This window comes from Callorhinus ursinus, unplaced genomic scaffold (genome assembly GCF_003265705.2).
Source record: "Callorhinus ursinus isolate GAN/ISIS: 27379988/994484 unplaced genomic scaffold, GSC_fseal_2.0 scaffold25, whole genome shotgun sequence".
Taxonomy (NCBI): Eukaryota; Metazoa; Chordata; class Mammalia; order Carnivora; family Otariidae; genus Callorhinus; species Callorhinus ursinus.
This window is the reverse complement of record NW_027397087.1, coordinates 16175693-16194510: the sequence shown is the minus strand read 5'-3', so window position 1 is coordinate 16194510 and position 18818 is coordinate 16175693. Positions and strand designations below refer to the sequence as shown.

At 41.5% G+C, this 18818-nt stretch overlaps 1 protein-coding gene across 5 annotated transcripts in view; it reads left to right on the top strand.

Annotated features, from left to right (window-relative positions):
* The window catches only part of ATP8B4 (ATPase phospholipid transporting 8B4 (putative)), a 303343-nt gene that overhangs the window by 266010 nt on the left and 18515 nt on the right, over positions 1-18818 (top strand). For all 5 annotated transcript variants that reach the window (XM_025883645.2, XM_025883647.2, XM_025883642.2 and 2 more), the window contains one exon: positions 18179-18262. In XM_025883645.2, the coding sequence (XP_025739430.1) occupies positions 18179-18262 (84 nt within the window). The remainder of the gene's footprint in view (positions 1-18178; positions 18263-18818) is intronic.

Genomic DNA, 18818 nt, shown 5'->3' with positions numbered 1-18818 from the left:
CTACTTCCAGGCTTAACAGGTTTGCTTCCACAGAGAAAGACAGTTCAGCTCCATTGGAGTACTGGGTGGGTCAGGTGGCAACATCTGTGGGCAGGCAGGGCTTCCAACAGGGTCTCTAGTTAGGCAAAGCCATTGCTTGTGCTCTGAGGTCAGAGGGACTGAACCTGGGTGGGTTCTGTGATTGGGCAGGGCTATGGACGAGGATCTGCAATTGCTCATGGTTGAATAAGGTCTCAGGCTGTGCTCCCTGACCAGATGGTGCTACTGGCTAGACTTTGTGTTCATGCAGGGTCATAGTCAGGGCTTTGGGATTGGGTGGGGCCTCAGCCTATACACTGTGATCAGGCAGGACTATAACATATGCCCCTAAAGTTGGGCTGGGTCACTGTCTGGGATCCCTCATCAAGTAGGACTGCAGACTATATTCCATGATTGGGTGGGGTTGCTGGCTGGGCTCCCTGGCAGGATTGGGCTGCAGGCCATGTTTCACAATTGGCAGTTCTGTAGGGTGAACTCTGCTGCAGGTTGGGGCTGTAGGCTGGGTTTCCTGGATGGGTGGTACCATAGACTGGGCTTTGAGGCTGCCCAGGGGCCCTATTTGGGGCCCCTGGTTTTGTGGGGCCAGAGGCTATACTTTAACTGTAAGGCAGGGCTGCTGGTTTGGGTTCCAGCATAACAGGACTGTAGGATGGGCTCTGTGGCTACCTGGGGTCTCTGGTTGGGTGGGGTTGGAGGCTGTACTCAGCAGTTGGGTGGAGCTGTGAATTTTCTTCCCTGCCTAGGTAGGATCATAGAATGGGCTCCATGGTAAATACAGCTCTTTGGCTGGGTACCCAAATCAGGCAGAACTGCCAACCAAGCTCCCCAACCAGACATAACCACTGACTTGGCTCTGCAGATTGGCAGAACCCCCAGTAAGGATCTCTGCTCCAGTGCTGCTGCAAGTTGGAGTGAGGTCCATTAAGATCTGAGTACTGGTTGCTGTATGCCTCTCCTCCTATCTCCATCTCCATCTGATCCTCAGTGGTTGAGCCCTGCAGATTCCCCCAGTGATCCCCATGAGATAAGACCTGAGTAGGGCTCCTGGGAAGTATCCTGCAGTGCTGGAAGAGCTGGATGTCTACCTTGGTTGGGTTCTCGTTTTCTCACTGGAGAAACCGCAGGCCCAAGGGGCCACCTTGGTGAGCCACTATCCTGGCCTTGAGGGGGCGGATATGGTCAGAGTGGAGCTACTCCTCTTGCCCTTCTAGTGTGGTCCTTCTCAGTCTCTGTGCTTTAGCTTCAGGTCCTGGTTCTGGGATTTTCACAGTGGTGTCCAGTCTGAAGGTAGTTGCTTGTTGATACTCTTGTGAAGCAGACTGAAGCTGTGGATGACCTGCATTGCCATCTTGATGACATCACTCCTGAAGTCACTTTTTTTTTTTTTCAGAGAGCATTTCTGTGGCTTCTGCCAGTTTTCTGGGGATACTCCCTAACTGAGACCTCTTTCTCTGTTCCAGGATTTTTTTTGACTTTGAATTGCAAACTCTGGTGAATACCATTTATGGTTCAAATTTTCAGGAGAAATTTTTTGTCTCTTCCTTTGAGCTAGTGCCATGGTTCACATAGGTGGTCCCTCTGAGCATGAAGATTTGTTCTTCCTTTACTTTTACACTAAGGATTCAGCCCTTTGCTGCCTTAGTTTTATGAGAATGTTAGATTCCCCATGTGGTCTAATCTTGGCAACAATAATGATGTCAGAAGAAATAGTGTGTTAGAGTCAATGAGATTTGGTATTATTACCCAAACTCATTTGGCATGGAACCCCACTTTTCCAAGCAACATGCATAATGTCCTTAGAACAGATGCCATACAGAATCCACTTTGGGAAATTCTGTCTACAGCAACAGTTGCAAAATCTGACATCACCCTGCTTCCAGTGTTTTGGAAGCAGGAAGATGTAGGAAGGACAAAATGATGCTAAAAATACTATCCCTGTAGGAATAAGCTATTTATATGTTTCTCCCTTTCAAAAATTTCTGTTTTTTAAATTAACTCTAGTCCAGGGGACAAAATAGCCTTTTTTCGTATGCTAAAGTGGGGAGTTTACATTTAAACTTCTGTAGTCTTCTCCAATACCCTCAGTTTTTTCCTGATTATAAAAATAATTATGTATGAATATGTATCACCTTTTATATATTGGAGACCATACTCTTTGTATCTTTCTTGTTTCAAAAAAAACTTACTACATTTTGAGAAACACCTCTGGTTTTACATTCTTTAAAAAATGTTATTTTTCTTAATGACATTCTGAAATATGGATTTATTATAAATCATTTCACTCTTCTGATTGTATGAACATTTAAGTTGTTGATATTTTAAGTTGATTAATCCATTCCTTGCCCATATCTGTGAGTCACACAACATTGTTAAATTGCTAATAGGAATACTTGTTTACCAACTTGGGAAGAGAAAACAGAAATGAATAGGTCAAATAGGTCAAGTGTCCTACCCACTTGGAACTTATTTTCTCATTTAGGAAGTGAAGAAATGGATAAATAGGTCCAATAGAAGACTGTAATGGAAGTTAACATGAGAACATGGGAAAAGGAGAAATGTGTGAGGATCTGGGATGACTTCAGGGGCTCAATAAATCTCGAGGGAGCCTATGGATATTTTCAAAATTGAGTGGAAGTCTGAAGGTGTGAACTCTCCCTACCCTGCAGGGATTTAGGGGCTGACTTGTATAAGGGTGTGAGACTGCAGAGGAGCAGGAAGAAAACCCTCCCCTCCTACCTGAACTCTTTCCAAATGACCTAAAGGTTAGCTTTGAAATCTCATTTTAATTTCTACAATTCCATTTAAAACCAGCTCATTCAGAACCATGTGATCCTCTCAACTGATGCAGAAAAAGCATTTGACAAAATACAACATCTGTTCCTGATTCAAACTCTTCAGAGTATAGGGATAGAGAGAACATTCCTCAATATCATAAAAATCATCTATGAAAAGCCCACAGCGAATATCATTATCAATGGGGAAAAGCTGAGACCTTTTCCCTTAAGGTCAGGAACATGACAGGGATGCCCACTCTCACCACTATTGTTCAACATAGTGCTAGAAGTCCTAGCATCAGCAATCAGACAACAAAAAGAAATAAAAGGCATCCAAACTGGCAAAGAAGAAGTCAAACTCTTTCTTCACAGATGACATGATACTTTATGTGGAAAACCCAAAAGACTCCACTTCCAAATTAGTAGAACTCCTACAGCAATTCAGCAATGTGGCAGGATACAAAATCAATGACCAGAAATCAGTTCCTTTTCTATTCACTAACAATGTAACTGTAGAAAGAGAAATTAAGGAATCAATTCCATGTACAATAGCAACAAAAACCATAAGATACCTAGGAATAAACCTAACCAAAGAGGTAAAGGATCTATACTCTAGAAACTACAGAACACTTATGAAAGAAATTGAGGAAGACACAAAAAGATGGAAAAACATTCCATGCTCATGGATTGGAAGAATAAACATTGTTAAAATGTCTATGCTGCCCAGAGCAATCTACACTTTCAGTGCCATCCCTATTAAAATACCATTGGCATTTTTCAAGGAGCTGGAACAAACAGTCCTAAAATTTGTGTGGAATCAGAAAAGACCCTGAATCGCCAAGGGAATGTTGAAAAAGAAAAACAAAGCTGGGGCATCATGTTGCCTGACTTCAAGCTATATTACAAAGCTGTGATCACCAAGACAGCATGATATTGGCTCAAAAACAGACACATAGACCAATGGAACAGAATAGAGACTCCAGAAATGTACCCTCAACTCTATGGTCAACTAATCTTTGACAAATCAGGAAAAAATATGCAATGGAAAAAAGTCTCTTCAATAAGTGGTGCTGGGAAAATTGGACAGCTACATATAGAAGAATGAAACCGGACCATTTTCTTACACCATACACAACGATAAACTCAAAATGGATGAAAGACCTCAATCCATCAAAATCCTAAAGGAGAACATAGGCAGTAACCTCTTTGACATTGGCCACAGCAACTTCTTTCAAGATACATCTCCAAAGGCTAGTGAAGCAAAATAAAAAATGAACAAGCTAAAGATCAAGATAAAGAACTTTTATCTTGATAAAAGATAAAAAGCAGAAGCTTTTTATAAAAAGCTTCTGCACAGCAAAGGAAACAGTCAACAAAACTAAGAGGCAACCCATGGAATGGGAAAAGATTTTTGAAAATGACATTACAGATAAAGGGCTGATATCCAAGATCTATAAAGAACTTCTCAAACTCAACACTCAAAAAAAAAAAAAAAAAAAAAACCCAGACAAAAAATGGGCAGGAGACATGAAAAGACACTTATCCAAAGAAGACATACAAATGGCTGACACATGAAAAAAATGCTCAACATCACTAGCCATCAGGGAAATAAAAATCAAAACCACAGTGAGAGACCACCTTACACCATTTAGAATGGCAAAAATTAACAAAACAGGAAACAACAAATGTTGGCAAGGATGTGGAGAAAGAGGAACCCTCCTACACGGTTGGTGGGAATGCAAGCTGGTGCAGCCACTCTGGAAAACAGTATGGAGATTCCTCATGATGTTAAAAATAGAGCTACCCTACGACACAGCAATTGCACTGCTAGGTATTTACCCCAAAGACACAGAGGCACATGCACCCCAATGTTTATAGCAGCAATGTCCACAATAGCCAAACTGTGGAAGGAGCTGAGATGCCCTTCAACAGATGAATGGATAAAGGTTCATGTATACAGTGGAATATTCCTTAGCCATCAGAAAGGACGAATACCCACCATTTGCATCGGTATGGATGGAACTGGAGGGGATTATGCTAAGTGAAGTAAGTCAAGCAGAGAAAGACAACTATCATATGGTTTCACTCATGTGGAACATAAGCAATAGCACAGAGGACCATAAGGGAAGGGAGGGAAATCTGAAGGGGGAGAAATCAGAGAGGAAGACAAACCACGAGAGACTGTGGACCCTTGCAAACAAACTGAGGGTTTCAGAGGGGAGGGGGTGTGGAGGGATGGAGTAACAAGGTAATGGGGATTAAGGAAGGCATGTGTTGTGACAAGCACTGGGTGTCATACGCAACTAATGAATCATTGAACACTGCAACAAAAACTAACGATGTACTATATAGTGGCTAACTGAACATAATAAAAATCAAATTATTCAGAAACCCTTTTAAAAAACTGCGTGGCATTGGCGACGGGGAGACCTTACTTAACAGTATTGTGTACAGGAAGACATGTCTTACAGAACAGGTGTTGTGCCACTCTGACGGTGGAGACTCTGGTGTTCCCCAGCCCCACCCACATGAGTGTGCCCTGGTGTGCTAGCAATCCAGGGACTGGCTGTGAGGGTAACATGGATGTGGATCTTGAAATGGTAGGGATTGTTGTTTCTTTTCCATTCCGTCTTTCACTAGAAGGTCCTGATCAGTGACAAGTGTAACTTTGGCTTTTTTTCTTAGCCCTTTTTTTTCCAAAGACAGTATGCTATAAATGAGGCAACTGAAAAGAAAACAGCATATTTGGGAGACACTAGGCTACAGATAATGAGAATTTTTGAATAGGGGACATTTTTGCAGTGATGCTTTTTTTCCCCTCACCCCCTGTTGAAATTATTTAGCTGGCATTGGCCTTCAAAGCCATGTGTTGGGTGACCAGGCTTTAGTAGCTCTTAAAGCCCACTGAATAACCACTTAGTTCCAGTCTGTTAATGAAAGTAGGCCATCTGAGGTCTTTCTACCCCTGCCATCCCTCCCCTAAGTTGCTTCAGTGAAACTGAATGCTCCACAGAGAAATGCAGCCAGTAGTGATAAAAACTCTAGAGCCTGGCAGATTCAGGAATAAGCATGTATTTAGAGACCCTTCCTTAGCAGTCCTGATCCCCAATCACTTGTCTGTCCCATCTTGACAGGAGTGAGACTCACACACACATCCTCTGACACACAACCTAGAGTCTTTGAATTCTCGTTCATTTAACAAGAATAAACTGAGGGCCAGTTTAGGGCCAAGTACTCTCCAAGGACACCAGAATGAACCAGAGGAATGCAGTTCCTGCCTTCAGGGAACTTACAGTCTGGAAACAATTTTGTTTTCATAGATGTGAAACTGATGTTGAGTAGTCACCTTTGGTAGAAAATAAGGATTTTTCCACCAAGAGTTTTTTTGAATTAAATTTGTCATGGATGAGCCGTGTCTTGGGGCCAACCCTGTCTAATCCCAGCATGATTCATAGCACTTTGATACTTCTTTCCTGCACCTCTCAACAGATTGCTTTGAAATAATCTACTCCGCAGCTGAAAATATCTGATAAAATGTAAACAGATTGTGCTTTCTTAGACACAATGTTGACTTTTAAAAACATCAGTTTAATTTCTTAATGGGGCGCCTGGGTGGCTCAGTTGGTTGAGCGACTGCCTTCAGCTCCGGTCATGATCCTGGAGTCCCGGGATCGAGTCCCGCGTCGGGCTCCCTGCTCAGCAGGGAGTCTGCTTCTCCCTCTGACCCTCTTCCCTCTCGTGCTCTCTATCTCTCATTCTCTCTCTCTCAAATAAATAAAATCTTTAAAAAAAATTTCTTAATGAAGTGACATGTGCTATATCTTTACTACGTTGGCCTGTCTCTGGGGGCCTGGTGAATTTTATGCAGACTCTTATTCTCGATGATAGCTCCAGGAGATTCCCGTCAATGCCCCATCTTGGTAGGTGGGCTAGGGCAGATGTTCAAGTCAATCCAGCTATGGTGTGTGATGCTCCAAGGAGCTGGAGGGTGGAACCGTTCATTGCCTGTCAGATGGTGATGGCCTTAGGACATCTCAGATGAATGATGATGTAATCCAGGCTGGGTTGTACTTGGTTTGTGGACCTTCTCCTGGTTAATTTCAGGGCACTAACCTCTGTTGTGGTTGCTTTGGGACACATGGGGAAAGAATCTCCTTGGGAGGGACCATACCCCTTTCGCTTGCTTTGCTGGGTGGACTTTCTTTGGAGAAACAGCTGGGACACAGAACAAAAAGTATTTGTTTTGTCGAAATCTAGAATCTTTGCTCTGTCAGGGAATGTCAGAGATATTGAGTCCAGCCCCTCTTACAGAGGAGGAGCCTGAGTCCTGCAAGATCTGAGCATCAGTGGTGTGCAAGGCTGGGACTGGAACCCATGTTTTCTAACTCTCTCTTCAGTGCTCCCTCTACTCTGCTTGATAAGTGGCCACTACAGTTGTCACAGACTTGGAAGAGAGAATGGCTATATCTTCCTAAAAAAAGAAAAAAAAAAGTTTTCACCCAACCCCTAATCAGGCAAGTGTTTGCTTTATTTGGTATCTAAAGGAGAAACATCCCACAATGCTTGGTGCAATAGGACTATGAGGAGAAAATACACTCTTACTGAGAGAGAGCTAATGTCTTGGGGGTGGGGGGCTTCCCATAGATTAGGTCCTTAGAAAGGGCAGACTATCTCCTGGAATCATCTGGAAGCTTGAAGCCATTTTTTTTTTTGGCCAGCAAACCCTCCTACCAAACTGCCACTAAGAGAGAATTTAAATATAATCTGTCCTGGTAAGACTTCCAACAAGATTTCTGGACCAGAGGGGTTTGGATAAAGGTCAGAGAAGTCTCTAGACTGAACCATGGACCCTTTTTGAGGTCATGTCTTATCCCAATCTGTTATCAAAGCCTGCATGATTTTCATGGAATCCACTGTGGGCTTGTGTGCACTATTTATATGAGCAACTTACTTTAAAAGCACCCTATAACCTCAGGATTTTTAATAATATGAACTGTCCCCCACTGGGGACAGAACCAAAAAAACAAAACAAAAACAACCCACGATTGGTTGAAGCCCTATTTAGGAAATTCATGTTTTAAACTATGTAACTACTGGCACTATGTACTTGTGGGATGATATTATCTGATGACAATTTATCATTGTCAGTGAGATACAGGGCTGTGTATTTTTTTTTAAATTCTGCTGTGATATGGAAACAATTATCTTGTCAAGTCCAGAAAAACTTTAGTTCTGTCAAGCAATATAAGAAAACTCACAATGAAAAATTTGGAAAGTGACCTGAAAGAGTGCGACTAATCTCTAGGGTTTGATGACTTCATGGATGTGGTTACCTGTGAGTCCTTCTCAACCTGGCATGGCAGTTCCTCTCCCCCTTGCCTTCCAGATGTGCTCTATGGAAAACCCAGGGAGGGGTGGGTGCTCAGGCAGGGGCCATTCCTCCTGGCTCCTGCTAGTGGGTTTCTGTTAATTACACAAATCAGGAACAGATGTGCTGCGACTGAGCACCTCATATTTATTCCACAATGTGTTTTCTTTAAATGACAAATGTTTTTTAAGGCCAAAAAGAAAAATATCACTGTATAGTTTTTTGCTACAACACACAGTAAAGGGGGGGGGCGGGTGGTACGTGTCTCCAAAGAGGTAGTCCATCCTGTCATTTGAATAAGGAGCTAAGCCAGTGGTCTGAGTGGAAAGCCCTTTGTAACTGTTTAAGAGTCTTAAGGTTTATTTAAACATGGTATTCTATAAATCATAGATTGTGTGTTCCTCAAGCTGTTAGATTGTAATTTGTAGCTGGAGTATTTTTACTCTATCTAAAAGGGTTGATAAAGTTGATAAATTGCTCCCACAAAGAAGTGAGCGAGGAGGAGCTTTCCTTAAATAGTAAAACAGTGAAGTTGGAAAAATGGGGAAATCTTCTCTTCCTTTTTTTCTGATCTGTGAAGAGATACTTACACAGTTCCAAACAGACGTGTGGTATCTCGCAGGAGCATGACTTTTCTCTTTTATTCAGAATACTGGAGATGGGAAAAGAAAATTTGGAAGTGTGTGGGGGGGGTAATGGCTACCCCTAGGAGTACAAGGGGCTTAGGACAAATACTTTTTTGGACGTCTTTTGTTTATATAAACTATTTGAGTCACCCAAAGTCAGAGTGCTGCCACCATTTGACTGGTCTAGTCTCAGGCCAGAATGCTTCCTAAACCAGAGGCTCCAGAAAAATCATTTTCCCTCCTTCCTCTGCCCCTCCAATCTCTTTGGGGCATCTGGTCAACCTACATGTGGGTGCATGTGTGTTTGAGATGGAGGTGATGGAGGTAGGTGGTAGAGGGCTTGAGCATGACAGGAAGGGGAGAAGCCGGGATAGGTTCCTCGTGGGTCCTCATCTGGGCTAGTGTGCCCCTTCCAGCTGGGCCTAGTCACCAGAGGGGGCCTTAAAAACTTTCTGAGGTTATATAAGGGCCTTAAGGAGAAGTAAGATAACTATTTGAGTAGTTGGAGACCTCTTACAAGGGGAGGAAGAAGTCTGTTGTAGAAGAAATACTGCTTGTGACTTTGTTTGTGGAAGCCCCTAAAGCCTCTAAACTATGTCAAACCAATGCACATAACCCAGAAATGTGTTTTTTTATTCTTTTTTTAATTTTATTTTTTAAAAGATTTTATTTATTTATTTGACAGAGCACAAGCAGGGGAGCGGGAGAGGGAGAAGCAGGCTCCCCACTGAGCAGGGAGCCTGATGCGGGGCTCGATCCCAGGACCCTGAGATCATGACCTGAGCTGAAGGCAGACGCTTAACGAACTGAGCCACCCAGGTGCCCCAGTGTTTTTTTATTCTTAAGGTGAATGACTCAGGTTAACACATTTTTGTAGAGCCTGAGGCAAAACTAGAAGAGTGATTGATATAATTAAATTTTCACGATGAAAATGCTTAACTATATCAAGATATTCAGTTTTCCTTAAATCTTGTTCTCTAATTTTCTGCTTATTTCATTAATATAGTACCTTATTATAAAAATAAATAGCTGTAGCAATAAAGAATTGCATTTTCATAAAAACTATTAGTAGAGAAATACACCTTTTTCTTTATCCGTTAAGTGTAACACTTGAAGCTTGGATCCTTGCATGCTCCTTCCTCCCGCCTTCCCTCCTTTATCCCCCGGCCTCTTCCACCCTCTCTCCTTCCTTCCCTGCCTTCCATACATAATAAAGGTGTTCACTAACTGAGCACTGTTTGTCAGATGCTGCTGTACGGGCATTTATTCATTTCATTGAACACTAAAGGCCTCCCTCAAATCCTCACTTTATAACCTAAGAACCTAAGACTCAGAGAGACTGAGTATCTTACACAGTTCTTTCTTCCGACTCCAGTGCCCTTATGCTTACTTAGGACCCCAGCATCCTTGTGTTGAATGCTTGCCATGTGCCAGGCACTGAGGTAGGTTCTTGGGTCCCAACAGATGAATAAATCCTATAATCTGCTCCCAAGGAGCTCGCAGCCTAGTGGGATGGGGCTAAAAACAAGCACATAAATAATTGCAAGTTGATAATTATGAAGCAGTGAGGTGTGAATGTTATGTGACCACCAAGGAGTGGCCTAGAACCCAAGCCTAGAGGGTAGGAGGGGGCAGGGCTCAGAAAGGCTTCCTGGAAGCTCTGTCCCTGGGCTGACCCTTCAAGGATCAATCACAGTGAAGCAGGTAAGGAGTAAGAAGATTGGCATCCCGGCAGGGAGGACATCAAGAGGAAAGTCACAGAGGTAAAGAAGGCCTGGGCAGAAATAGAAACTATCTGGCATGGTTATTGCAGTGGGATTTGGGGATTAATTTGATGTGGGGTGTTGGAGAGAGGGAGAAATATTAGCTTTCTGGCTTGGGTTCTGGGATGAGTATAGCAGAGTCAGAAACTGATATAGGGAACATAGGAAGAGGGCCTGGTTAAAGAGGTGTGAGAAGGAGTTCAGGTCTGGACATACTGAGTTTGAGGAGCTGTGGCACATCCTCAAGGCAACATCTAGTAGCAAGTTATGTATGTAACATTTACAAAGAGTTGTGTAAAATAATTCAACAAATATTTATAGAGCACCTACTGTTGGCTGACACTGCTCTAGGCACTGTAGTTACAGATGTGAGTAAGTCTGTTTCATGGAGACTGTATCCTAGTGGGATAAAGGCAGATAATAAAGAAGTAAATCAGCAAGATAATTTCAGAATTGTTATTAAGAAAGAATGGGGTAACGTAAAAAAGTGTCCTTGAGAAGGTAACATTGGAGCTGTGAGCTGAGTGTTCAGAGGAAACTTTCATATGAATACTCTGAGATTAAAGTATTCTAGGTAAAGGGCATAGCAAGTGCAAATCTCCTGAGGTAGGAATGAGCCTGGTCCTAGAGAAAGATAATCAGTGAAGCAGAGGGAGGGAGGGAGGGAGGGCACTGAGTGAAGCTGAAGAGGTGGGCAGGTGTGGGATACAGAAACACTATAGGCTGTGGTGGAGTGTGGATTTCATCCCATGTCCATCGGAGACTTTGGGCCTGGGTCAATGTCAGTGGTATTGTTTTAAATGAAATATCCAGCATGCAAATTGTATTTCTTGTATACTCTCAACTATATAAGAAAACAGCCTTTAAGGAAACTTGCAAATGATACCACTGATTGAGAGAGGCGGTTTCATGTAGTGGTCAGTGTTGTGAATGCTGAGGTCAGGGTACGAAGGCTGGAACTTGGTCCTGACACTTGCTCAGCCAGCGCTTCTCAAACCTTTGTGAGCTTAGGATCCTATCTATCAATATTTACTATATTAGAAATTAAAATGGAGAAAACATTTAAACATTTCCTTATTGATTCATTAAAAAATAATGAACCCATGACATGTTTACCCAAATGGCATATTTTAATGAGAAAAAAATTGTATTTTCCAAAACAAAAACTAAGTGAGAAGAGTGGCATCTTTTTAAAAAAAGATTTTATTTATTTGAGAGAGAGAATGAGCAGTGGGGAGGGGTAGAGGGGAAGAGAGAGAGAGAGAGAGAGAGAGAGAAGCAGACTCCCTGGTGAGCAGAGAGCCCGATGCAGGACTCTATCTCAGGACCCAGAGATCATGGCCTGAGCTACAGATACTTAACCGCCTGAGCCACCCAGGCACCCCCCAAGGGTGGTATTTTTTAATACTTAATCTCTTACTATTTGGCACAGTAGGAGGCAGCCGGGTTCTCATATCTGCCTCTGTATCCAGTTGGTTATGACATCACGGGTCCTAGACACTCATGGGAGAACGAGAGTAAAAAGGGAATATAGGTAACTGCTTACTATCATTGTGAAAATAGTCTTGACATGAGGATCCCCTGAAAGTTCCCTAGGCCATGCTTCAAAAATCTTTGTGTTACAGGCATGACATTGGGCAATCTCCTAACAGGTTGTATGGGCCTCAGTTTCCCCATCTTTACATTGAGGCCTGCTAATAGTACCAACCCCATAGGGTTGTTGTGAAGATTTAAGGAGTCAGTATATGTTAAGCCCTTAAAATAGTGCCTGGCACATAGCAGGTGCTCAGTAAGGATCAGCTAGTTTTCCTTTTGTTATTATGATTCCGAGTGGCAGTAACGACACTTCCAAGAAATTGCAAAAACTCATTTAAACTTTATTTTCACTGACTTTTCCCTTCCTGTCCTCTCTTGTTCCAGTTGTGAAATGAGGTTTCAAATCGGTGTACCAACTTGCAAATGCTGCTGCCAAATAACTGTAGGTTTTAATGCTAACATGTTTGCAGTGATGATGACACTTTGTGCCAGACCATCAGCTCCTCATGCCATAATTTCCCAGATTCTTTCTTCCTTCCTAATACCTGAAATCATCTCTTCTCAGTGAGTGGCAGCTGAATGGTGGAGGAAGAAGTGATTTGATAGCATTAGGTTCTGCTTGGGGCTACAAGACTTCAGTTTTACTGCTTCTCCATTAGAAAATTTTTCAAACTGTAATTGTGACATGAATTGATGTATTGGAGGAATCCCCGAAAGTCAGATGCCATCATCAAATTGTTGAAGATTTGTGTCAGCTTTTTTTTTTTTTTTTTTTTTTTTTTTTTTTTTGTGGGGGGATGTTAAATTGTTATTCTTTGCTTCACAGTGGACTTACCTGGAAAATTTTTTTAAACTACCAGTGCCTGGATCATCCCAACCCCAAAAGATACCGACTTAATTGGCCTGGAGTGTAATATGAGTGTCAGGATTTTAAAAATCCTCCCACTGTCCTAAGTCTCACCAGGCAATGACTAAGAAGGCCACATATTTCCCTTTTTTATTGTAAAATGTAACTAATCTACAGAGTACATAATACATAAGTGTCAGCTTAACAAATTGTTGTAGAATGAGTACCTATGTAGCCATAATCTACTGCAAGAAACAGAACATTGCCAAACCCCCAAAGCTCTTCTTGCCTTTTCTCAGTCATGCTCTTTTTCCAGCCGTCTAGAGGTAATGGTTACCTACCTCTAGACATTTTATAATCACTTTGTGGCTTTGTTTTATAACTTTTCCATATGAGCATGAATCCCTAAACAACACAGAGCAGAGTGACACATTTTAAAATTTTATTAATATGGAATCCTACTTCTTTGGCTTCTTTTGCTCAACCTTATACATTTTTTTAAATTTTATTTTCTTACATTATGTTAGTCACCATACAATACATCATTAGTTTTTGATGTAGTGATCCACGATTCATTGTTTTCGTATAACACGCAGTGCTCCATGCAGTACGTGCCCTCCTTAATAGCCATCACCAGGCTAACCCATCCCCCCACCCCGCTCCCCCCTCCCCTCCAAAACCCTCAGTTTGTTTCTCGGAGTCCATAGTCTCTCACGGTTCATCTCTCCCTCCGATCTCCCCCCCCTTCATTGTTCCCTTCCTTCTCCTAATGTCCTCCATGCTATTCCTTATGTACCACAAATAAGTGAAACCTTATGATAATGGACTTTCTCTGCTTGGCTTATTTCACTGAGCATCATCTCCTCCAGTCCCATCCACGTTGATGTAAAAGTTGGGTATTCATCCTTTCTGATGGCCGAGTCATATTCCATTGTATATATGGACCACATCTTCTTTATCCATTCGTCTGTTGAAGGGCATCTCGGCTCTTTCCACAGTTTGGCTATTGCGGACATGGCTGCTATGAACATTGGGGTGCATATGGCCCTTCTCTTCACTACATCTGTGTCTTTGGGGTAAACACCCAGGAGTGCAATTGCTGGGTCATAGGGTAGCTCTCTTTTTAATTTTCTGAGGCACCTCCACACTGTTTTCCAAAGTGGCTGTACCAACTTGCATTCCCACCAACAGTATAAGAGGGTTCCCCTTTCTCCACAACCTCTCCAACATTTGTTGTTTCTTTCCCTGTCCATTTTTGCCATTCTAACTGGTGTAAGGTGGTATCTCAATGTGGTTTTGATTTGAATTTCCCTGATGGCTAATGATGATGAACATTTTTTCATGTGTCTGTTAGCCATTTGTATGTCTTCTTTGGAGAAGTGCCTCATACTTTTTTTTTTTTAATTCACTCATGGTTTTTTAGTTCCTTGCTTTTCATTATTCTATAGTATTCTATTATATCAATATACTACAGTGTCTTTCTCCATTCCACTCCTGATGGATGTTTGGGTTGCTTCTGGTTTGGGATTATTACAACCAGAGCTGCTATGAGCATTTTCTTATGTCTCCTGGTGCACAAATGCGGATATTCTGAACGTATATCAAGATGTGGAACCCTTGCTTGTCCAAAGAAAAGAGAGTCCAAGCTGCAGTTTTGGTGTACTCTTAGGGTAGAAAAGAGTTGGCATCTGGGACCCTGTTACCATTCCTGCTCTGGGCCGGGAGCCTGGAAGTTTGTACTGCTCTGAGCCACAGGCCCTGGGACTATTGATATTCTATAGGAGGCAACAGAGAAGGCTGTGATCATCTGCTTTTGGTTGTTTCCTAGGACTAGAGGGACAAGTTTCAATGCCCATCAAGGGTAGAGATCCTGATGGAACGTTCCACTCTGGGCTGAGAGCCAAGGGAAGCCTCCTGGCAATAGGGTCACAGACTGCACTATGGTAGGAGAGCTGGCTGGCCTCCGAAACGTCAGGCCTTCAACCCATCCTCAGCAGCTGGTAGAAGGAAGTAAACAGTCTGTGGAGAAAGATAACATTATCCTAGGCCTTGAAGTAGTTCTTAAGTTCTAATTCTCTCCCTGATCTTAACAGGCAATTTTCCGCTGTATTGTTAGTTCATTGATGCTTTGATGAAGATGTGCTGTGCTGTGCTTTGTTTTTTCTCAACCTTTTTCATTATCTTCAGTGGACAGTTGGTATGAATCAATTGTATGGCACATGCCCCTATCCTATATGAATACCATAAATCCAGGCTTGTTTCAGATACCTCTGCTAAAGTACCCTAGGGGTTCCCAAGGAATTCTGACAGGCTCTTCCAGTCTCTTTTCACGGTTGCCTGACACTCTGGGATACTACTGTGCCCTTCTGCAGGTTCTCTCTTGCCACATTAAGTCTGTGATCCTTCAGGTGGCTGTGGCTGTTTTGTATTACTTTGCAACAAGCATGGACATAAGCTGTGGTATGCTAGAGCTGGCCCACATTGATTCATAAGAGCTGATTGTTTAATTTTGAGAAATATTGTGAGCTAGTGTTTAAACACAACCACTATTAAAAATTGAATTATATCAACTTACAATTTAAATTACATTAGAAACAAAGTTTATAAATACTCAAAACACATCACTTCCTAATTATTTTACCACGTTTTACTATTTATGCACTTGCGGTTATTTATTGTCTATTGGAGATATATATATATATATGTATATGTATATATATGGTGGAAATACTATATAATGGTGTACTATGGTACATCTCAACTCCACATTTAGTGATATCACTACATAAACAGCCCTGGGAAAAATATTTACAAATGAGAAATTGGCAAATGCTACATATAGGGACTTTTTTTTTTTTTAAGAGCTAGTTGTTGAATACCTAGCATATCACAGGATGTAGGATGCCTTTTCAAACCCTTACAGCAGCGTTCAAATGAACTCAAAGAATACAGTTTAATAGGACTCAAAGAATTATAAAAGGGAATTATTATCAATTAGAGAACTTCAAAACTGGTTATTAGAAGTGGTTATTTTGAGTCGTAAGCCTACTCCTCTTGGTAGTATAGTCCCTAATGATGCTGCCTTGTCTAAATCCGAGCTCGGCTATCTATTGGTGGTAGAATTCAACTTCTCTGCTTAGCTTTGACCTACCCTCAAAGAGAATGGTGCTGAACAGATCTTTCCTACACAGATACCAGGCCTCAATTCTGAGACACACAAAAGAGTAAAACAATTTCTTTCCCTCTCTCATCTACCCTACTTCTCCTTTTCCCTTTTCCGTTCTCATTTTTTTCCTGCCCTAAGTTTGAACTCCCCCCCAAGATGATTGATTGACAGCAGGAATGTCCTTACTTCCTTACTTCTTCCCAGAGGGCTAACCTTGCTCATAATACAATAATCAGTATATTTCACAGTGCCTGGTTTATTCAGTGTTGAATAAAGCCACCTGTGGAACTTCAACAGAACAGTCCAGGTTGAGATTTGGTCTTAGAAAACTGGCCTTCATTTCGCCTTTCCTTGAACAAATATACATCCATTTCAAGAATAAACAATGACATGAACACAGGGTAATCCAAATCCAGATTTAGCAATAAAGACACCAAAATATTTTCTCTTTGATATAACCTACATGCACAGGACATAATTTAATGGATTGCCTTATTTATATAACTATATAGAATCTACCTTTAGCTTCTCTGTTTGCAACATTTGCATTTAAGAATCCTCATTGCTTTCAGAACTTCCCTAAGAAGAACATGTACTTCAGAATATATTCAGAATTCAGCACATCTGCCCACTGGTCACCTGACCTAGCCACCTCCCTCTTCCATCTGGCCACTGTGTTAGCCTCCTAATTGGTTTCTCAGCTTCCACCACGGCCCCTCTTCAGTCTGTTCTCAGCACAAGAATCCAGAGTGATTCTGCTAAAATATAAATCAGATCAGGTTGTTCCTTTGCTCAGAATTCTCTAGTGTCTTCTCATCTCACTTAGGGAATAAGCCATGGTTACCTATATAGGATCTAACTCCTTATTCCTTTGACATCCGTTATTCTTCCTATAGGTCATTCTTCTCTAGCCAGTTGGGCTGCCTTGCTGTTCTCTGAACAGATGCTATCTTTCCTCAGGGTTTTCTCATGGGCTCTACTTGCAGTATGGAATGCTTCTGTCCCAGAAACCTGCATAACTTGATAATTTGATCCCTTATTTCCTTTAGATCTTTTCCAAATATCACTTCTTAGTGAGATTTTCTCCAGTCAACCTTATTAAAATTACAGCCCTCTCACATTTCCTATCTTTTCTCCCTAGTATTTATTATCTATTCACTTACTCATATCATATATATATATATTCTTATTTATTGCCTGTTTTTTGCCACCATCAGCATGCAAATTTTATGAAGAATTTGTATCTGATTATAGCATGTTGAATTACCATTGCCTAAAACCTAGTACTTAGCACATCATGGATTTTTGACAAATATTGAATGAATGGATGGATGAATGGATGATAGAGTGGTAGAACAGACATTGGTTATGAGCTGGAGACTTAGGTTTTAGTTTTTGCCTTTGCATGTGATAAGCTCTATAATATTTATTATATTTTCTTTCTACATCTCTATGTACTTATCAACAGGCTGGAGATATAACAACTGTTTCATATGTCTCATTGACTTTTAGTGAGGCTCATGCAAGGAAGTACTGTATATAAGTGTTAGGGGATATTTTAATTGTCTAAATTGTTTATACCCAGTATATTGAGCTGCTAGCTCCATTTGCTTTAAGCCATTCCCAAGAAAAAAACTCTCCCTTTGTTTTTTTTGTTTTTTGTTTTTAAAACTCTCCATTTGAACACAGGGTTGGGCTGACAGGTTCATTTGCCACTGAAAACCTGAAGAATGAAATAGCCCACTATGGGGTTTCGGGCCTTCTGTGTGTCTAGTGTTGTGTTGGGTGTTCTGCAAATGTGGTCTCCTTTCATCCCACTGCAACTGTGCAAGGAGAACATGGCTTTATTTTAGAGATGAAGAAGTTGAAGTTTAGAGGGATCTAGTATTCCACTGAGGCAGCAGGGCTGATAAGAGACAGAGCCTGGGGGAGAACTCATGTCTGTCTCTAATATCAAACTCTCATCTAGCTCAGGAAATTGAGCTATTAAACCCAAAAACCTAAAAAGGAATATTCTTCTGTGGATGGTGTTTCTCACTGATATATTATTTCTTTTCAGACTGTTTATGACCAGTGGTTTATTACCCTTTTTAACATTGTCTACACATCACTGCCTGTTTTAGCCATGGGCATTTTTGACCAGGTATGTATTTTTCTCTGTCTTTATAACTTATTTTGCTCTGTTGGTGCTTTTTAGTTGCTTTTAGCTTCTAAGTAGAAAACACAAGTCATGGAAAGAGTCCTAGAAGTTCACTTGTTTTCATAGGTATTGCATGGGTCTAAAACCCTTCCAGATCCTCCCCCAACCAAACAGTTCTCTGATCAAGGTTTAGCTACCCTCCTCTTTGAGATTTACATCCCACATTATTTCCCTAAAGCCTCTGAGATGTCCTACATGAAATGGTCTCTAATTTCATTTTAGTCCAGCATTTCCCAGGCTTATATGACTATACTTCTATTTATTTATTTTTCATATAGCACCTATTAATATGCCTCAGAACTAGTGCCTTGTCACACCACTGGGAAATGCTGCATTAGCCCCTGAATACAGAGAACCATGAAGTGATAGACAGAAAATGATGGAACTTGTTGTTGGAAGGCAGAGGGCCAGCATTTGTGGTGAGATTTCTTTGGCCAACGCAGCCCAGAACAGGAACTAAAGGCCAGTAGAGTACCCTGCCAATGGGAGAGGAAGACAT